The sequence below is a fragment of the Erinaceus europaeus genome, chromosome 22 (genome assembly GCF_950295315.1).
Source record: "Erinaceus europaeus chromosome 22, mEriEur2.1, whole genome shotgun sequence".
Taxonomy (NCBI): Eukaryota; Metazoa; Chordata; class Mammalia; order Eulipotyphla; family Erinaceidae; genus Erinaceus; species Erinaceus europaeus.
Genome location: NC_080183.1, coordinates 7,192,925 through 7,211,005, shown reverse-complemented (window position 1 = coordinate 7,211,005; position 18,081 = coordinate 7,192,925). Strand labels below are relative to the sequence as shown.

The window sequence follows — 18,081 nt, the reverse complement described above, 5'->3', positions numbered from 1 at the left end:
CTGAATGAAAAACATCCGCCCTGGAGTCGTGAAGATTATTTGCAAAGCCTGTTAACACACATACACACACCTGCCACACACAGAATAATGAGAAATAGAGGGATTGAGAGGTAGCAGATAGAGTGCACACCTTGCTGTGTATGTGCATGCGTGTGAGGCCTTGGATTTGACGCTTGGCATCACATGGGAGCATCAGGGCTGCAACAAGAGAGTTCCATGGTGGAGGGATGGCTTGGTGTATCTCCTTCTCTCTCCTCTGTCTATCTCCCCATCTAAGTATGTAGAATTTTTTTTTTAAAAAAAAAAGTAAAACAATTGAATATTTTCCTTTCCTTTTTTTTTTTTTAATCAAACATAGTGGTGAAATACTGCTGCCCTGTCTCTCTCGCCCTGCATTTCCCCTCTGTCCTATCAAATCAAAAAAAAAAAGGAAAAGGGAGGGGAAAGCCGGCCACCTGGAGCAGTGGATGTCTTGTGCAAGCACCAAGCCCCAGCAATAACCCTGCTAGTGGTAACTACCACCACCCTCACTGTCGTCACCACCATCCACCTCAGGGGAGCGGCTGTGGCGAGCAAACAGCTAGAATATGAAACAATAACACACATATGCACATACACAGCAAGGTGTGCACTCTACCTGCTATCTCTCAATCCCTCTATTTCTCATTATTCTGTGTGTGTGTGTGTGTGTGTGCGCGCGCGCGTGTGTGTGTGTGTGTGTGTGTGTGTGTGTGTGAGTGAAATAGGCTTTGCAAATCTTCACGACTCCAGGGCGGATGTTTTTCATTCAGACTGTCAGGGGAACAGAGAGAGTGAGAGACAGAGAGAGACACAGCACACAGCACTATGCTAAAATAGATAGCATAGTGGTTATGCAAAAAAAAAAAACCTCTCATGCCTGAGGCTCCAAAGTCCTGGGTTCACTTCCCTGCACCGAAAGAAAGAAAGAAAGAAAGAAAGAAAGAAAGAAAGAAAGAAAGAAAGAAAGAAAGAAAGAAAGGAAGAAAGAAAGGAAGAAAGGAAGAAAGAAAGAAAGAAAGGAAGAAAGGAAGAAAGAAAGAAAGGAAGAAAGAAAGAAAGAAAGAAAGGAAGAAAGGAAGAAAGAAAGAAAGAAAGAAAGAAAGGAAGAAAGGAAGAAAGGAAGAAAGAAAGAGACTCTTAGATGAGCAGAGTCTGAAAGGAGGCACAGCAAGCTGTTTGCTCGCCACAGCCGCTCCCCTGAGGTGGATGTTGACGATGACAGTGAGGGTGGTGGTAGTTATCACTAGCAGGGTTATTGCTGGGGCTTGGTGCTTGCACAAGACATCCACTGCTCCAGTTGGCCGGCTTTCCCCTTTTCCGGTTTTTTGTTTTTTGTTTTTTTTTGATTTGATAGGACAGAGGGGAAATGCGGGGCGAGAGAGACAGGGCAGCAGTATTTCACCACTCAGAAAGTTTCCCACATACGGAGTGAAGGGGGGGGGGGGAGTTTGAGCCTGAGTCATTGCACATGATAATATATGTGCTCATCTGGGTGTGTCACTGTCTGGCCTCTGGTTTGATTTGATTTGATTTGATTTGATTTGATGTGATTGCCACCAGATTTTGTACTGAGGCCTGGTGCCTGCACGATGAATCCACACCACTCCCAGTGGCCATTTTCTTTTTTTGTTTGTTATTTACTTGATAGAACAGAGAGAGCTTGTGGGGGGCGGGGGCATAGAGTGGGAAAGGCACCTACAGTTCTTGCTTCATTGCTACTAAAGCCTCCTCCCTGCAGGTGGAGAGTGATGGCTTGAACCTGGGTCTTTGCACATGGCAATGTGTGCTTAACCAGGTGCACCACTGCCCAGTACCTGGTTACTATTTAATGAGAGAGAAATAAAGAGAAAAAGAGAGACCAGAGCACTGCTTAGTTCTGGCTTACTGCAGTTGGGGGGGGGGGGGCGTTGTTAAACCAGGGACATCTGGAGCCTCAGCATGAAATGAAAGTCAGGTGCACAGGCCTGCAACTCCTGTTATATGCCTCATGTGCATTGTGCTGAAGCCTTTTAAAAAAATATGTTTATTTCCTTTTGTTGCCCTTGTTTATTGTTGTGTGTTTTAGTTATTGTTGTTGTTATTGATGTCATCATTGTTGGATAGGACAGACAGAAATGGAGAGAGGAGGAGAAGACAGAGAGGGGGAGAGAAAGACAGACACCTGCAGACCTGCTTCACCACCTGTGAAGCAACTCCCCTGCAGGTGGGGAGCCGGGAGCTCGAACCGGGATCCTCACACTGGTTCTTGCACTTTGCGCCATGTGCGCTTAACCTGCTGCACTCCTGTGCTGAAGCCTTTGCTCTCTGAGCTCACTGAACCTTACGCTCTTGCTCTGTTCTTTCCCTCTCCCCCCACCCCCCACTTCACCCTGGGGGAGTGAAAGCTGTGAAGCGCTGGAATCTGCTTTCCTGGGTGGCATTTCATTTCTCTTCTCTGCGTGTCGGCACTGTCTGCAGTGAACGTGTGTCATTAGCAACAGTGTGTTATGTATATTATACATGATGTCAAGTATGAAAGGCTGTTGGAGAAAGAGTGGAGCGACTGCTGAGGAGAAAATGCTGCCCCAGATACTGGGGCTGCCCTGCCTCAGAAATTATGGGGTGCAGAACATCCTGGAAATCATGCACAGGGCTGAGCTGGAGCTTCTGCCCTGACAGCAGATCTTGATAAAGCACAGGCCCGACTGTCAGAGCTGTCCGCGAACACCTCAGCTCACTCATTGCTAAACTGCAGAGGAATCAGTGTTGGGCTCATGAGGTGACTCTCACCTCCAAGCGGTGGCCTGGGTCCTCTAATAAAAACACACAAGGCTGTGCCTGCTCCCACGTGTGGGGTTGGTTTCAAAGAAAACAAAGATAAGACAAAGTGGGTTTAGTAAAAGCCAGCCCTCTGCTTGATGGCTTCCTGGCAAAGGAACCACAGGAAGGAGGGTGTCTGTTAGCACCTCAGTCGGGACCTGAGGGCCTGTCTCTCAGGCCAGGGCATGTGGTCAAGGCTTATCTGGCTGAGGACGGGAAAAGGAGGCACCAGGTTCACCGATGCTGATTAAAGGCAGGCGCTACCTAAGCAACTTTCCCAGTGACCAAAACACAAAGGTATTGAAGTCTCATTGTTTCCCATTGGGTGACTGCTGCCCAGGGTCAGGGGTGAGGAGTTTTCATCACTTACAGGCGTCAAAAAGAAGATGGTGGTAGCAGAGAGGTAGCTTGGTAATGGAGCACAGGACTCAGGTGCTGAAGGTCCTGAGTTTCACCCTCAGCTCTGTGTTGTTGCGGGTGCCTTAGCCTTGCTCTCTGACTCTTATCTTCATGCTCCTGTGTTCTAAAGTTACTTACAAACGGCGCCCAGTAGAACACACATATTGCCAATTGTGTGCAGAAACCCAGCTCAGACCTCCCCCCACCCCCGTCCCCATTTTCAGGGAGGGAGCTTCATAGGCAAAGTAGCAGTGCTGCAGGTTTCTCTCCTCTCACTCTGTGTCTCTCACCTCTATAAAAATAGTGAAAGAAAGGAAGGGGAAAGTGGCCTCTGGGAATGGTGGTAGCACTGAGTCTCAGTGATAACCCTGTTTGTAATAGTAATAATAATAATAGTAATAATATATTTATTAAAGATGCTGAGATTTGGGGTAATAGCCTGAAATTCACGACAGGTGTTTATCTTCAGTGTCTGAATTATCCTCAACCCCCCCCCAGCCCATAACTAGCTAGGATCCCCTGGGGTTTCAATATTTTTCAAACATTTCCTCTCACAGTTAAATTATTACATTGACCCCATTCACTGCTAGCGTTGCAGTAATTTCTGAAAAGAGTTCTCTCCTAGCTTTGGGCAAAAAAAGCTATAACTGCTTGCTGAACTCATAATGTCAAAATTAAATATTTTTTAAAGAAGAGGCCCCGATAGAGCCCCCTGAAAGAATAGTTTATTACAGAGCAGTGATTTATTCACATGGAGCCCTAATGACGCCTCCACGAAGGAAATGAAATCTGAGTGGTGGGTCTCCAAAGACTGAAAGAAATGTGTGTGGGGGGTGTAGTTTTCTATAGGACGCTTTTGTTCCTTGTAAATATTTTTCATAGCAAACATTGCCAGGTGTCCACAATTCCTTCTGCCCCAGGCTGCAGAGCAATGGGAAGTCTGCATTTCAGCCCTTCGTGTGAAGGGGGAAAGGCATCATTTTTGCAATGTTTTGCGCTAGGAGAACAGGTTTTTTCTCCCCACTAAGTGCTCTGCCTTTATTCCCCTCAGGGAGCTCGTTATACTCCCAGGTCTGCAGCCTAGGCCCACACCTCCCACCAAAGGACCCTAGCTCCTCCCTAAGACCAAGTGCTTGGTTTCAACATGAAGCTGTTGGCCAGATGTTTCTAGGCAAGTCTGGATGATACAGGGTACTTAATGTGTGGTAATGCTTTATGCCGTATCTCACGCCGCTATAACCAGCACCACACACAGGAAAGCTAATGAAAAGCAGAAATGTATTTCTCACAGTTCCCAGGTCTGGATAAGAGAATCCTCTTCCTGGTTTCAGACGACTTACATCCTCATGTGGCAGAAGGAGGAATCAGACTCTTCCTGGTGACTATTGTGAGGACACTAATCCCAGCATGAGGGCTCCACTGACATGACCTCACTGAATCCTGTTTGGGGTCCCAAAGACCCCAACTTCCCACAGAGGGTTGGGGGGAGAGTGTTTCATTATATGAGTGGGAGCAGTGAGGAAAGAGGGCGGGACACTCAGCCCCTAACAGAGATTGTTTATAGGGAAAAGGCGCTGTATCATATCATATGCACTTGACTGGAGAGGCCATACTGGTTATGCAAAAGACTTGTTTCTGGGGCCAGGCAGTAGAGCACGTTACCATGCCGCAGGGATCCAGGTTGAAGCCCGTGGCCTCCACCTTTAGGGAGAAGGCTTCATGAGTGGTGAAGCAAGTCTACAAGTGTCTGTCTTTCGCTCTCCCTCTCAACCTCACCATTCCCTCTTAATTTCTTCTCAGTTGCCAATAAAACAAAGAAAATATGTTGAACTGGAGAGGCCACTATGCAAATTTTAGGTTTTGGCTTCACCCCTCTCGGTACTTATATGTACTGCATGAAACGAGTGATAAACCATGAGATGTGTGTTTCTTTTTTTTTTTTTTTTTTTGCTTTTTTGTATTGATTGACTGATATTCCCTTTTGTTGCCCTTGTTGTTTTTATTGTTGTAGTTATTATTGATGTCGTTGTTGTTGGATAGGACAGAGAGAAATGGAGAGGGGAGGGGAAGACAGAGGGGGAGAGAAAGACAGACACCTGCAGACCTGCTTCACCTGTGAATCGCCTGTGAAGCGACTCTCCTGCAGGTGGTGTGCTTATTTCTTAAGTCATACCTGGTTTTGTCACTAGAATTTCATATGCCAGACCTGCCTCATTCAGATAACAGCGTACACCTAAATGAAGCCAGAAGGGATTGGAGAGACATTGGTACAGACCCCAGTCTTCTCTGAGGCTTTGAATGGCTTTGGCACTAGATTTTTCTTTTCTTTTAAGTTATCTTTATTTATTTGATAGAGACAGCCAGAAATCAAAAGGGAGAGGGCAATACAGAAAGGGAGAGAGACAGAGAGACATCTACAGCACTGCTACACCCCTTGTGAAGCTTGCCCTCTGCGGGTGGAGACTGGGGTCTCGAACCCAGGTCCTTGCGCACTGTATCATGTGACACTAGATTTTTCTTTTCGCACTTTATTGATTTATTTTTTTTCCAAAGCGTTGCTTAGCTTTGGCTTTTGAAGGTGCTGGGGATTGAACTTGTGACCTTTGGTGCCTCAGGCATGAAAGTCCTTTGCATAACCATTCTGCTGTCTCCCCATCCTGCACTGGGTCTCTAGGACCAAATCTAGAAAACCAGAGAGAAGCTAGGAGGTGAGGGGGCAGGTTGAGAAGATGGCAGGAGTGGCATCCCGGGTAGAGCAGCACAGACCATCCCCTGCTGGGTGAGTCAGCTACCCCCTCTGCAGAGGAAACACCCACTCCTGTCTGCAGTGTGATGCATTTAAAAAGCAGGCAGCTTTCCTTCCATTATCCAGATGCCCACCAAGATAAAGACACCACTTTCATCATCCTTCAGAATACCCTGGAGTTCATCCTTCTCACTCCATAGTGGAAAGAAAAGTGTCTCCGTCAGATGCATGTTGTGCTAAATGTTCTACTTAATAGACCCATTTCTTCCTAGTCTGGGGGAGGGTAGTTGAGCTCCAGAGAACATAATTGCAGGTGCTTGCTTTTAAGAAGTTGCACAATTTTAAAAAGTTAAGAATCCCTGAAACTGGGGCACTTAACTTGAGATAAGGAAACCAAATGATTTTTTTTTTTCCCTGTTTGATGACGGTAAAGTCGGGAATAAGGACAACATTTATCTCGACAGCGATGCTATACTAGCTAAATGACTGTAAGCAGGCAAAGGACCTGGGGAAGCTTAAAACACGGGGCCGGGTGCCCTTCGAGTCAGTATCTCTATCTGGGAAATGAAATTTCTAAAATTCCTCTCCAGAGGCTGCTGACGGCTTCTGATTCCCATGAGGCCTTTTGTTACCTTCTTAGTACTGAAGTCACTGATTTACTCGGATGCAGATGAGTTGAAGAAGCCGTTATGCCTCACACCTCAGGGTTCAGCTTTTATAGTCAGGATCGCAATGACTTAATTCTGACTTGGACATTACTCATTGGTAGAGAGTTTGCAAATGCCCCCTTACTTCAGAAGTCACCTGGAAATAGTCCAATCATTGCTGTATACGTGATGTCACAATCTCGTGTGAAAAGTGCTTTGTCAGGCTTGTGACACAAGGCTATAGTGCCTGCCCCACAGTCCTTGTCTGTGTCTCTCTTGTTCTACCTAAAAAAATAAATAAATAAATAAATTAAAAAGTTGGCCTGGCCTGGCCAGGCAGTGGCACACTAGGTCGAGTGCAATGTTATGTGCAGTGACCTAGATTCAAGCCCCAGCCCCTTCCCACCTGCAGGGGGGAAGCTGTGCCTGCCAGCAGTGAAGCAGGACTTCAGCATTTTCTGCCTGTCTCTCTCTCTCTCTCCCCTCCTCTTTTGATTTCTCACTTTCCCCGCCTAATCAATAATAAAGAAAATTTTTTAGAAGTTATTTTAGAGCAGCGAAGCCCTTGACAGACCTCCACACCCCCAAACAGATGCTTTAGCAGTAGAAGTCTGTCTTGCATGAACCAGGCTCTGGGTGTAATTCCCAGCACTACATAAAATGTCAGCGTGGTACACTCACTCTACCAATAAACAAAAAAATTGGTGTGTGTGTGGGGGGGGGGCAGCATGATGGTTATACAAGAAGACTTTCATGCCTGAGACTATGAGGATCCAGGTTCAATCCCCCACACCACTGTAAGATAAAGTTGAACTGAGCTCTTGTCTCTGTATATTTTCCCCCTCCGTATCCCTCTGGTACACCTGGCTGAACACACATGTTGCAATGTACAGGGACCCAGGTTTGAGGCCTCAGTCCCTACCTGCTAGGGGAAAGCTCTGTGAGTGGTGAAGCAGGGCTGCAGGTGTCTCTCGTCTCTCTTTCCTCTCTGTCTCCCTCTTCCCTCTTGATTTCTGGCTGTCTCTATCCAGTAAATAAAGATTTTAAAAAAATATAAAAGATTTAAAAAAAAACATGCTTTTCTGCTAACCAAGCTGGGGGAGGGAGCATAATAAACCTAAAAACAGCAAATTCCAAAAAATAATTTTAATGAGGTCCAGAAGGTGGCATAATGGCTAGCGCATCAGATTTGGCCAGCGTGAGGTTCCAGCTTTGATCTCTGGTGTCACATATAGCAGAGTGATGTCCTGGTCCTTGCATAGCTCTCTCGTATTAGTAAATAAGTAAATATTTTTAACATTAGGGGAAAAAAAATCACAAAATGACTGAGGAAATGGCTCAGCTCGTGGGCTTTCCTGCTTGAGGCTCCTGGTTCAGTCTTTGGCATTGTGCTGCCTGCCTGGCCCAGTCAGTAGGGCAGAGAGACTTAATCTCAATTTCTGGCATCACATGTACCGGAGTAATGCTCTCTGGCTTCTCGGTGTGTGTCTTATCTTGGTCTCTCACTCGCCTCTCATGAATCTATCTTATATGAAAGAGATAGAAACTTTAAAACATTAGCTAGTCTGTGCTTGGTTCCTGAATCCCCTAATTTTAAACAAATTCTCATGTTTGTTCAAGACTTCTGTCTTGGGTGATCTTGGATTTTTCTTTTATGTCCTTTCACCCCTCAATTAATTTCTCTCTCTCACTCTCTCTCATACACACACATTTATTCTTTAATAAGAAAGAAGAGAGGATGAACACTGGTACATGTGCTGCCTGGGATTGAACTTGGGACCTCCTGCTTGAGAGTCCAGTGCTCCACCCACTGTGCCATGTCCTGGACCACCCCTTCAGTTCATTTCCACCCTGCAAATAAGGTGTGGTCAGATCTTCCACCCTCCACAGAAGTTTTCTGGCTTCCACCCATCTTTGTCATCTGCAGGTGACTTAAAGTGGGGAGTTTACTTGACTTGATTATGTAGTGTGGCTCTTGTTCTTGGATGCCTCTTCCAATAATTTCCTCTGGACCAGTGCTGATACTCCTAGAGGCAGAAACTTTGGTCTAACTCTCCCCACTGTTGCTCTTTGCAGTATTTGGAAAGTAATAAATAATGAGGCTGTGATCAGTTCCACAATAAATATGCAAATAATCCGGAAATCCTGCCCTACCTGCCCTTTGTGTTACTAAATCAACGTTTACTTTCACGTGGGTTTCTGTCAACATTTAGCAAAGATTTAAGAGGAAAGAAATATAAATTCTGGCCACTTGACCGCATATTTTAAACACCTTTCTTTAAGCATTTGCTTTACTTTGGTAGGTCCATAAAACTGTGTCCACAGACAGGCTTTTGACAGAGGTGAAGTTCAGTCGACCTTGCCTCTTCACATAGCTAGCAAGTCTCTCGCACTACACCCCTCACTTGCTAAGGTACTGACTCTGAGCCCCAGTTTCAAGGTGTTTGGATGGGAATATATATATATATATATATCCCATAACTTCTTTATCTACTCATCTGTGGACAAGCATGTAAATAGCTAACATGATATACTTTCTCTGATGGGATGGGACCAAGATTCCAGACATTATCTAAAGACTTGTTTGTCTCATATGAGATAGAATTCCACACAAGAGAGAAACTAGTGCACCGCTCTGTATAAGTGACACTAGGATTGAACTGGGAGACTCACATTCAAGCCCTGTGCTGTAACTGCGGAGCTGTGTCCCCTGTCAGCAGTGCTAGAATGAACTAGATGAAGTCTCTCTTATCCATCTGACCAGTAACCATCATTTTACTTACCTAGTTTTGTGCTACCCCTCCCAGCTCATCTCCAGACAAGTAATGGGAAGGCCTTGGACAACAGCATCTGTGCAAGATAAAGGGCCTCTGTGCCCTCCTGGGGCAGATGTTACCCTGAAAGGCTGAGTTTCAGGGGGCCCTTGTGTGTAAGCTAGACTGAGGACACCCACAGAGGCCAGTGAAGATGACTTCCCCACCCAGTGATCCTTCTTGGCAATTTTCTAGTGGTTGTCTGTCTGGAGAAAGAACCATGCCAAAGTAGAAGCATTATTCTATTAGTGACTTATAAGATTATAAGATAATAGGGATGTAATTCCACACCAATCTCACCATCAAATTTCTCTGACCCCTCCTTCAGTGGTAGCCGCCATAGTTCTCCCAGGGTCATAGCTATGGTTTGACGATATATATATATTTTTTCTTTTTCTTTCTTTTTTTCTTTCTTTTTTTCTTTATTATTGGATAGAGACAGAGAGAAACTGAGAGGGAAGGGGGAGATAGAGAGGGAGAGAGACAGAGAGACACCTGCAGCCCTGCGTCACCACTCAACACATGCGAACCTTTATTAGAAGGAGATTTATTAACATGAGAGTGAGAATTAGAGGATCACTCGAACACTTGTGATCCTAATCTTGGGATTAACACAAGAGTTTTCTGCTGTTATTACCTTGTCTGCATGGTCACTTAGCACAAAATACTCCAGTGTAGACAGGAGTCTGTTTAAGTTAGCTTTTTACCTTGGGAATAGGTAGTCATCATGGATGCGTCTATTCTGGGATCTGCTGTCAAGGGGGAGGCTATTAAGAAACATAAAATTCTCACCAGGCAGCCAGGGAAATAGCTCAGCCTCATGCCTGAGGTTGTCGGTTTGATCCCTGGTTTACCATGTACCAAAGTGATGCTCCGGCTTGTCACTCCCTCCTTCTCTCTGTACTAACAGGAAACCCTCTCTCTCATATGTAGTAAATAAAACAAAACCTTTACAAAATAAATATTTTTAACAAAGGCAACACCACCAGTAGTGTTAACTGGCATAAGAAATGCTAGAAGAGGGGGCTGAGTGGTAGCATAGTGGGTTAAGCACACATGGCACGAAGCGGAAGGACCAGTGTAAGGATCTGGTTTGAGCCCCGCAGCTCGCCACCTGCAGGGGCATCGCTTCACAAGCAGTGAAGCAGGTTTGCAGGTATCTTATCTTTCTCTCCCCCTCTGTCTTCCTCTACTCTCTCGATTTCTCTCTGTCCTACCCAATAACAACAACAGCAATAACAATAACAACAAGGGCAACAAAATGGGAAAAATGGCCTCCAGGAGTAGTGCAGGCACTGAGCCCCAGCGATAATCCTGGAGGCAAAAAAGAGAAAAAGAAAGAAAGAAAGGAAGGAAGGAAAGAAGGAAGGAAGAAAGAAAGAAAGAAAGAAAGAGAAAGAAAGAACGAAAGGAATTCGAGAAGTAGAATTGGCCATCAGAGCTGAGCGCTGTACAGATGTGAGGGTGGCTAGACGAGTTGCATAGAACCAAGCACCCTGACAGAATTGCATGAATGAGGCAGTACACTTACCCTTTGAGATAGCAGTCAGCACTGCTAGGGTACGTCCCCTAGAAGTCAGCAAGAAAAAGGTGAAATGAGAAAAATAAGCAAATAGACACTAATGAGGATGCCCAATTAACCACAAAACATATGGCAAAGTGCTCAAATTAGACTTCAAGGAAATGCTAATTAAAACCACCATGTACTCATACCAGAATGGTTCAGATGAGCATTGGCAAGAACTGGAAAGGAACTGGGACTCAGAAACACTGCCGAGGGCAAGGTAAATTGGTATACTTCCTCTTCATTGAAGCATAAACATCCTGTGAGTCACCCGTTCCACTCCTAAATATATGTGTCTAAGAGCAATGTATACATACATATGTTCACCAGAAGACATGCACCAGGATGTTTGTAGAAACACAACTCAAAATAGCCCCAATTTGGAAACCCAAATACTTGCCAGCTGCAGAATGTCCTCTTCATTCACACCTCCAGTGTCCTCAGCGGTCCAGCTGCTTGCTTGATCGACAAGTAGAATTTTCATGGACTCTCTTACAGGCCTTCTCATGAAGCTCCTTCAAGTCCCTTACAGCCACTTATTAATGAAGAGTGGAGGGGAAAAGGGGAAATTGCATGTCCTGGGGAGATCTTGTATTACCCACTGCTCTGTAGCAAGCGGACTGCAAATTAGTGGCTTAAACAGCCACCTTAGACATTGCTGGGCCCAGCTGGTGCTTCTATGGCTCATGAGCGAGCTGCACTAATGAGCTGGAACAAGTCATGGCGCTCCATCCATTTGGGAGTTTGACTGGGGCAGGAGTGTCCAAGTGCTCACTCAGTGTCTGGGAGGCTGAGGGTGGCTGGACTCCAAAGAGAGGTAACTTTCAGGGTTCATGACACCTGCGCTCAGAACTCAAACAACATCACTTCCGCCACGCTCTATAAGTGGTTAGAGCAAGTCTCAAGGTCATCCAGGATTCAAGGGGAAAGGAAATAGGCGCCACCACTGGGGAGATGTTTCCAGGAACAGGAAGTGACTTGTCTCAGGCAATAGGATGGAAGCAGGACAGTCTGGGTGGGGAACGTGAGTTGAAGTCTTCACTCCTGATGAAGACTACTTGGGTTATTCTCTCTCACTCTCGCTCACTATTATTTTTTATTGAGTGATTAATGGCATAGTTTACAGTAGTAGTCTTTTTTTTTTTTTTATCTTTCTCTCTCTCTCTCCATATATATGATATAAGATTTTGACCTCTTTTCCTTTATGTTGCCTATTCAGGGTGTGTTTGTGGCATTGTTGGTTCTGGCTCCATCTTGTCTGTCCTCAGTTTACCCTTGACCAATCTAAGAGGAAGTGCCTTCTTTTAGAGGGTTGACTTTAGATGTGGGCACATGACTTGTTGCTGATTTATGTGAGTGGGATATTTACCAGAGGACTTCTGGAGAGGATTCTCTCATTTTTAATTTAAAAATATATATATTTGTTTTTTCTTTTTTTAATTTTTATTTCTTTTTTATTTTTTTAAATATTTATTTTATTTATTTATTTATTCCCTTTTGTTGCCCTTATTGTTTTTTTGTTGTAGTTATTGTTGTTGTCGTTGTTGGATAGGACAGAGAGAAATGGAGAGAGGAGGGGAAGACAGAGAGGAGGAGAGAAAGACAGACACCTGCAGACCTGCTTCACCGCCTGTGAAGCGACTCCCCTGCAGGTGGGGAGCCGGGGTTCGAATCGGGATCCTTATGCCGGTCCTTGTGCTTTGCGCCACCTGCGCTTAACCCGCTGCGCTACAGCCCGACTCCCATATTTGTTTTTTCATTCATCCACTCACTCATTCATTCCCTTATTGGGTAGAGACAGCAAAACTGAAATGGAAGGGGGAAATAGAGATGAAGAAAATAAGACTCCTGCAGCACTGCGTCACCACTCGTGAAGCTTCCCTCATGCAGGTGGGAAGCAGGGACTTGAACCTGGGTCCTTGAGCACAGTAACATGTATGCTCAACTGAGTATGCCACCCTCTGGCCCCTGGAAAGGACCCTCTGTCCTCATGAAGACACACACAAGGCAAGAATCGCCCACTTTAATGTGTGGGAAGGTGATTCTGAAGAAGTTGACTTGATGGCAACCGAAGAGGGGGGTCATATTGTTTTTAAATTGCATTCCAAAGTCCCCATGCGGATCATCCCTGGAGTGGCCCTACCGTTAGAGCTCATGCTTTATGAGGCAATACATCCCGTTCATGTTAGAGCCCCCCATTTAGGATTTGCTGCTGCTGACATCCAGAAGCTTGACATCAACTGCTACAATATGTGTCACTGTATAGAGGGCCAGGGGACAGTATTGGGGTCCTGCAAAAAGACTTTCATGCCTGAGGCTCTGAAGTCCCAGGTTCAGTCCTGCACACCACTGCAAACCAGAACTGTGGAGATATATGCCCCTTCCTCCAACGAGCATCTAATGAGATATATGCCCCTTCCTCCAACGAGCATCTAATGAGACTGTCCCATATACCAGACTTGAGTCATTCTGCAGAACGTTTTGGCTCTGATTTTTCCCCATTTAAAGCTGCTCAGTCTACATAAGTAGTTTCTGATCCTTCAGGGAATTATACCAAAAGGTAAAAACCAGAAAAAAACAGCACATGCTTTAAGACCTCTGATACATATTCTTTAATGGCTTGCTAGAACATTTGTGACAATTAAGCCATCCCATCCCCATGCAGTTTAAGACATGGCACAGTATCTTGGGATGCCCTCATATTTTCCTTCAAATGTGTCTATAAAAAAATAATAATAATAATCAGAGTGAAATCCATTTGTCTAACACCTTTGGCATTAAAATGGGAGGGGACTTTGTCATAAGTACAAAAAAAGATGTAGGTACTGACTTCTCTGAGCAGATGACCTCTACAATGTGTCTTGGGACCTCACCTCTCCAGAGCCCTACCCTAACAGGGAAAGGTAGAGACAGTCGGTGCTAGAGTGCACATCTTACAATGTGCAAGGACCTGGGTTCAAGCCCCCAATCCCTCACCTGCAGGGGGAGAGGTTCATGAGGGGCAAAGCTCTCCCTCCCCTCTCAATTTCTCTCTACCTAATAATAACAATAAAGAATGAAAGATATTAAGAAGATATTAATGAAAGATATTAAGAAGAGAACACATAGCAAAATCAAGGTTTTCTTGTTTGTTTGCTTGTTTTTACATAGTGAAGAAAGCTAGTAAGTGTTGACACTACCAGGAATGACTTTTGGCTTTTCATTTTGAAAACAAGAGCTCCCAAATGAGAGATGACTGTGTGATTCTTCTGTTTCCTGAAAGGCTGTCCCAGTAATCCCTTGTGAATTTATTTCCTTCCCACCCCACCTCACCCAACCAAAAAACAGAATTCAATCTTCCTCCAACCTCTTGGTCATATGCTGTTAATTTTCTGCCTGAATGTAGACCATTTTTATTTTTTTATTTTTATTTATTTGTTTTTTGCCTCCAGGTTTATTGCTGGGGCTGGGTGCCTGCACCATGAATCCACTGCTCCTGGAGGCCGTTTTTTTCCCCTTTTGTTGCCCTTGTTGTTATAGCCTTGTTGTGGTTATCATTGTTATTGTTGATGTCGTTTGTTGTTGGATAGGACAGAGAGAAATGGAGAGAGGAGGGGAAGACAGAGGAGAGAGAAAGATAGACACCTGCAGACCTGCTTCACCGCCTGTGAAGCTACTCCCCTACAGGTGGGGAGCCGGGAGCTTGAACCGGGATCCTTGAGCCGGTCCTTGCTACCGCCCAACCCCCCTGAATGTAGACCTTTATGTGCTGAGAAAGGAAAGTGATTTGAATGGGGAAACAAACGATACTACAGCAGGTATGCCGGGATATTGGGGAAGTGTGGTCCAAGTATGGCTTTGAGAGCAGCAGCAGATCAAAATCCCAGAAGCCACCCCCTCCCCGCCACAAACAGACTACAAGATGCAATCTGACCACTTTCCAGGGTGCTCTGGGAGGCAGCCACTGGGCTGTGACAGCAGAGAAAAGGGTTTAGGGACAAGCTGGATGTTGTCAGGAAAGAGGAGAATAGGTAAGTGCTTGAGATCTCCAGCGATGGGGTTCGGGTTAGGAAACTGAAGTTAACAATAAAGGGGGGAAGACACCTGGAAGCCAGGAAGCAGCTTGATTCAGTAGCAGACAGCACCCAGGTAGGCTTGCTCAGTGCTTCTTCTCTGAATGCTGTTTATATTCCCAGTGACCCTGTTGCTCATTTCAAACACACCAGACTTCCTGAGCCATTTGCCGAGGAGTGTGCATCCTCCGCGTGGGCGAGCTGTCACCGCCCTTCAGTGAGACACTGGGGGTGGCTCCTGCTCTCTGTGCTCGTTCTCGTTTTGCTGGTGGTACGTATGGCCCTGCAAGTGCCATTCTCCGTAACTTGCCTGTGTTCACCGGTGGGGAAGTCAAGAAGGTGACAGTTGTGAACAGCCCTAGGCAAAGGTACTGGTGGCATCTTCTATTTTCTCTGATGCCAACAAGCAACACCTCCTTTCTCACTCCCCGAGCTTGGAATGTGTGTTGGAAGAATTCTGTTCAAAAGCTGGCAAAATCTGGAACAAGCTTCTCATTCCTGCTTGGTGCTGGCATTTGCACTTTCTCTGCCTGAAACATCAACACACACGCACGCACACGCACGCACGTCATGTTCCTTGTCTGTCTAGCTCCTTCCTGCCTGTCGGTAGTTTTCCAGTCTCCCTGCTTTGTCTTCCTGGGATGTCTGAACTAGATCTCCTCCTGCACAGTTCTGCATGCAATACAATACAGTCACCTCCATGAGGTCTGGGACTGGAACCATCCTCTCTGCAGTTCCCTCATTCTTAGAATAACACTGAGTAAGTGTTTATAGGCGAAATGACTTCTGGGACTGGGCAGTGGTGCACATGTCATCACAGTGACCTGGATTTAAGCCCCCATTTCCCATGTGCAGAGGGAAAGCTTCAGGAACGGTGAAGCAGTGCTGCAGGTGTCTCTCTGCCTATCTATGTGACTCACCCCTCTAGATTTCTCTCTGTCCTATAAATTAAGACAGGGAGGAGAGGAGGAATATAATAGCCACTGGGAGTGGTGATTCATCATACAGGCACTGAGCCCCAGCAATAACCCTGGTGGCAGTTAAAAGGAATAATAATTTTAAAAAGAAGAAAGAATGGAGGAATTCTGAAGAGTCAATTTAAGCGTTTTCTTCGTCTGCACCTTAGCTTGTTAGAACTGTACCTCGATGGGCACAGTTGGGGGGTGGGGGTTGAAAAGCCAGCCCACATCCTCATCTCTAAGCCATCCTCACGGGCTGATCATCTGGACAAAGGGATGCCTTTTCCTGACGTGTAGGAGGGCACCTGCAGGGTTTTGGGCAGCCCAGTGTAGGGTGGCCCTTGGCATCCTCAGAAGGAAGGGAGCATTCTGCCTAGAAAGGTCAGGACTGTCTCTCTAGCGCCCCGGCTGGCCCTCAGAGTCAAGACCTCCCTCACTCTTCACTGCTCTGGTTTTTGTCTCCTGCAGGCTTTGGGATGACAACTCCAGCCACCGCGGGAGGGAAAATCTTTCTGATCTTTTACGGCCTCGTTGGGTGCGCGGGCACCATCTTGTTCTTCAACCTCTTCCTGGAGCGTCTGATCACCGTCATCGCCTACACCATGAAGCTGTGCCACCAGCGGCGGCTGCAGAAGCTGCCCCCAGAGAGCCAGGGCAAGGTGGATGGGCTGGCGGGCTGGAAGCCCTCGGTCTACTACGTGATGCTCATCCTCTGCCTGGCCTCTCTGCTCCTCTCCTGCTGCGCCTCGGCCATGTACACCTCCTTTGAGGGCTGGAGCTACTTGGACTCGCTCTACTTCTGCTTCGTGGCTTTCAGCACCATCGGCTTCGGGGACCTGGTGAGCGGCCAGAACGCCCAGTACAACAGCCCCGGCCTCTACCATCTGGCCAACTTCGTCTTCATCCTCACGGGTGTCTGCTGCATGTACTCCTTGTTCAACATCATCTCCATCCTCATCAAGCAGTCAGTCAACTGGATCCTGAGGAAGCTGGGGGGTAGGTGCTGCCGACTGTGTCGGCGGGGACTTCTGCAGCCCCGGAGGAACGTGGTCACCCCGGGGACCCTCCAGAACCGCCGCCACGTCTCCATCGATACGGACGGGGTGATGGAGAGCGACGCGGACGGGCGGCGGCTCTCGGGGGAGATGATCTGTATGAAGGACTTCCTGGTGGCCAACAAGGTCTCACTGGCCATCCTCCAGAAGCAGCTGTCAGAGGCAGCCAACGGTGGCCCCGCCTCCCGGGACCATGGGTTCTCAGGGGGTGTGGGCGCCCTGGCCATCATGAACAACAGGCTGGCAGAGACCAGCGGCAACAGGTAGAAGCAAGGACTGGACATCAGGCACCTCCAGGTCCTGGAGGCAGTGGACGATGGCAGGAAGAGACTGCTATTCACTTCAGCTCTGTGCCAGGGAGCTGACTGTTCCTCGAACCTCAAAGCTGGCATCAGAAACCGTATCTTCTTTCCTCCAGTAGACAGACACCTGCCGGGGCTGTGGCCACCTGAATGCTTCCCCTTCCCCTCTATCTTGATTTTTTAAGTTGAATTTAATCTTTTAAAAATGAATCATGGAAGTGACCTAAGAGTTTGTTTGGTGTTGTTTTTTTTTTTGCTCCAGGATTTTTTTTTTCTCTCTCTCTCCCCCCTCCTCCTTTCTTCTTTTCTTTTTTTCTTTGATAGAACAGATAAATTAAGAAGGAAGATAGGGAAAGAGAAAGGGAGACACCTGCAGGCCTGCTTCACTGTTTGTGACGCTTCCCCCTGCAGGTGGAGAGCAGGGGTTCTAGACACAGGTCTGTGCCCCCTCCCTGCCCCGGGATTTCACTGTCTAGGATGGAACTGAAGGAAGCCTTGAGTCGCTGCTCCTCTGTGTGTCATTTGGAACTCTCGGTGGCTGGACCAGCCCCTTAGACAAACAAAAGAAAAGCTGACAATGTCTGACACTGAACAAGAAGGTGCGTCTTTGCGCCAGGACCAGGGAAACCATCTACCTTACACTATCTTTGCTCCAGGACCAGGGAAACCATCTACCTTACACTATCTTTGTTCCTCTGATCTTTCTTTCTTTTTTTCTTCTTCT

At 46.5% G+C, this 18,081-nt stretch overlaps 1 protein-coding gene across 2 annotated transcripts in view; it reads left to right on the top strand.

Moving 5' to 3' along the window:
* Positions 1-17,584, top strand: part of KCNK13 (potassium two pore domain channel subfamily K member 13) — a 72,935-nt gene extending 55,351 nt beyond the window's left edge. For both annotated transcript variants that reach the window (XM_060181235.1, XM_007526831.3), the window contains one exon: positions 16,469-17,584. In XM_060181235.1, coding sequence (XP_060037218.1) covers positions 16,469-17,322 — 854 coding nt within the window. In that variant the 3' untranslated portion in view covers positions 17,323-17,584. The remainder of the gene's footprint in view (positions 1-16,468) is intronic.
* Positions 17,585-18,081: the final 497 nt, after the last annotated feature.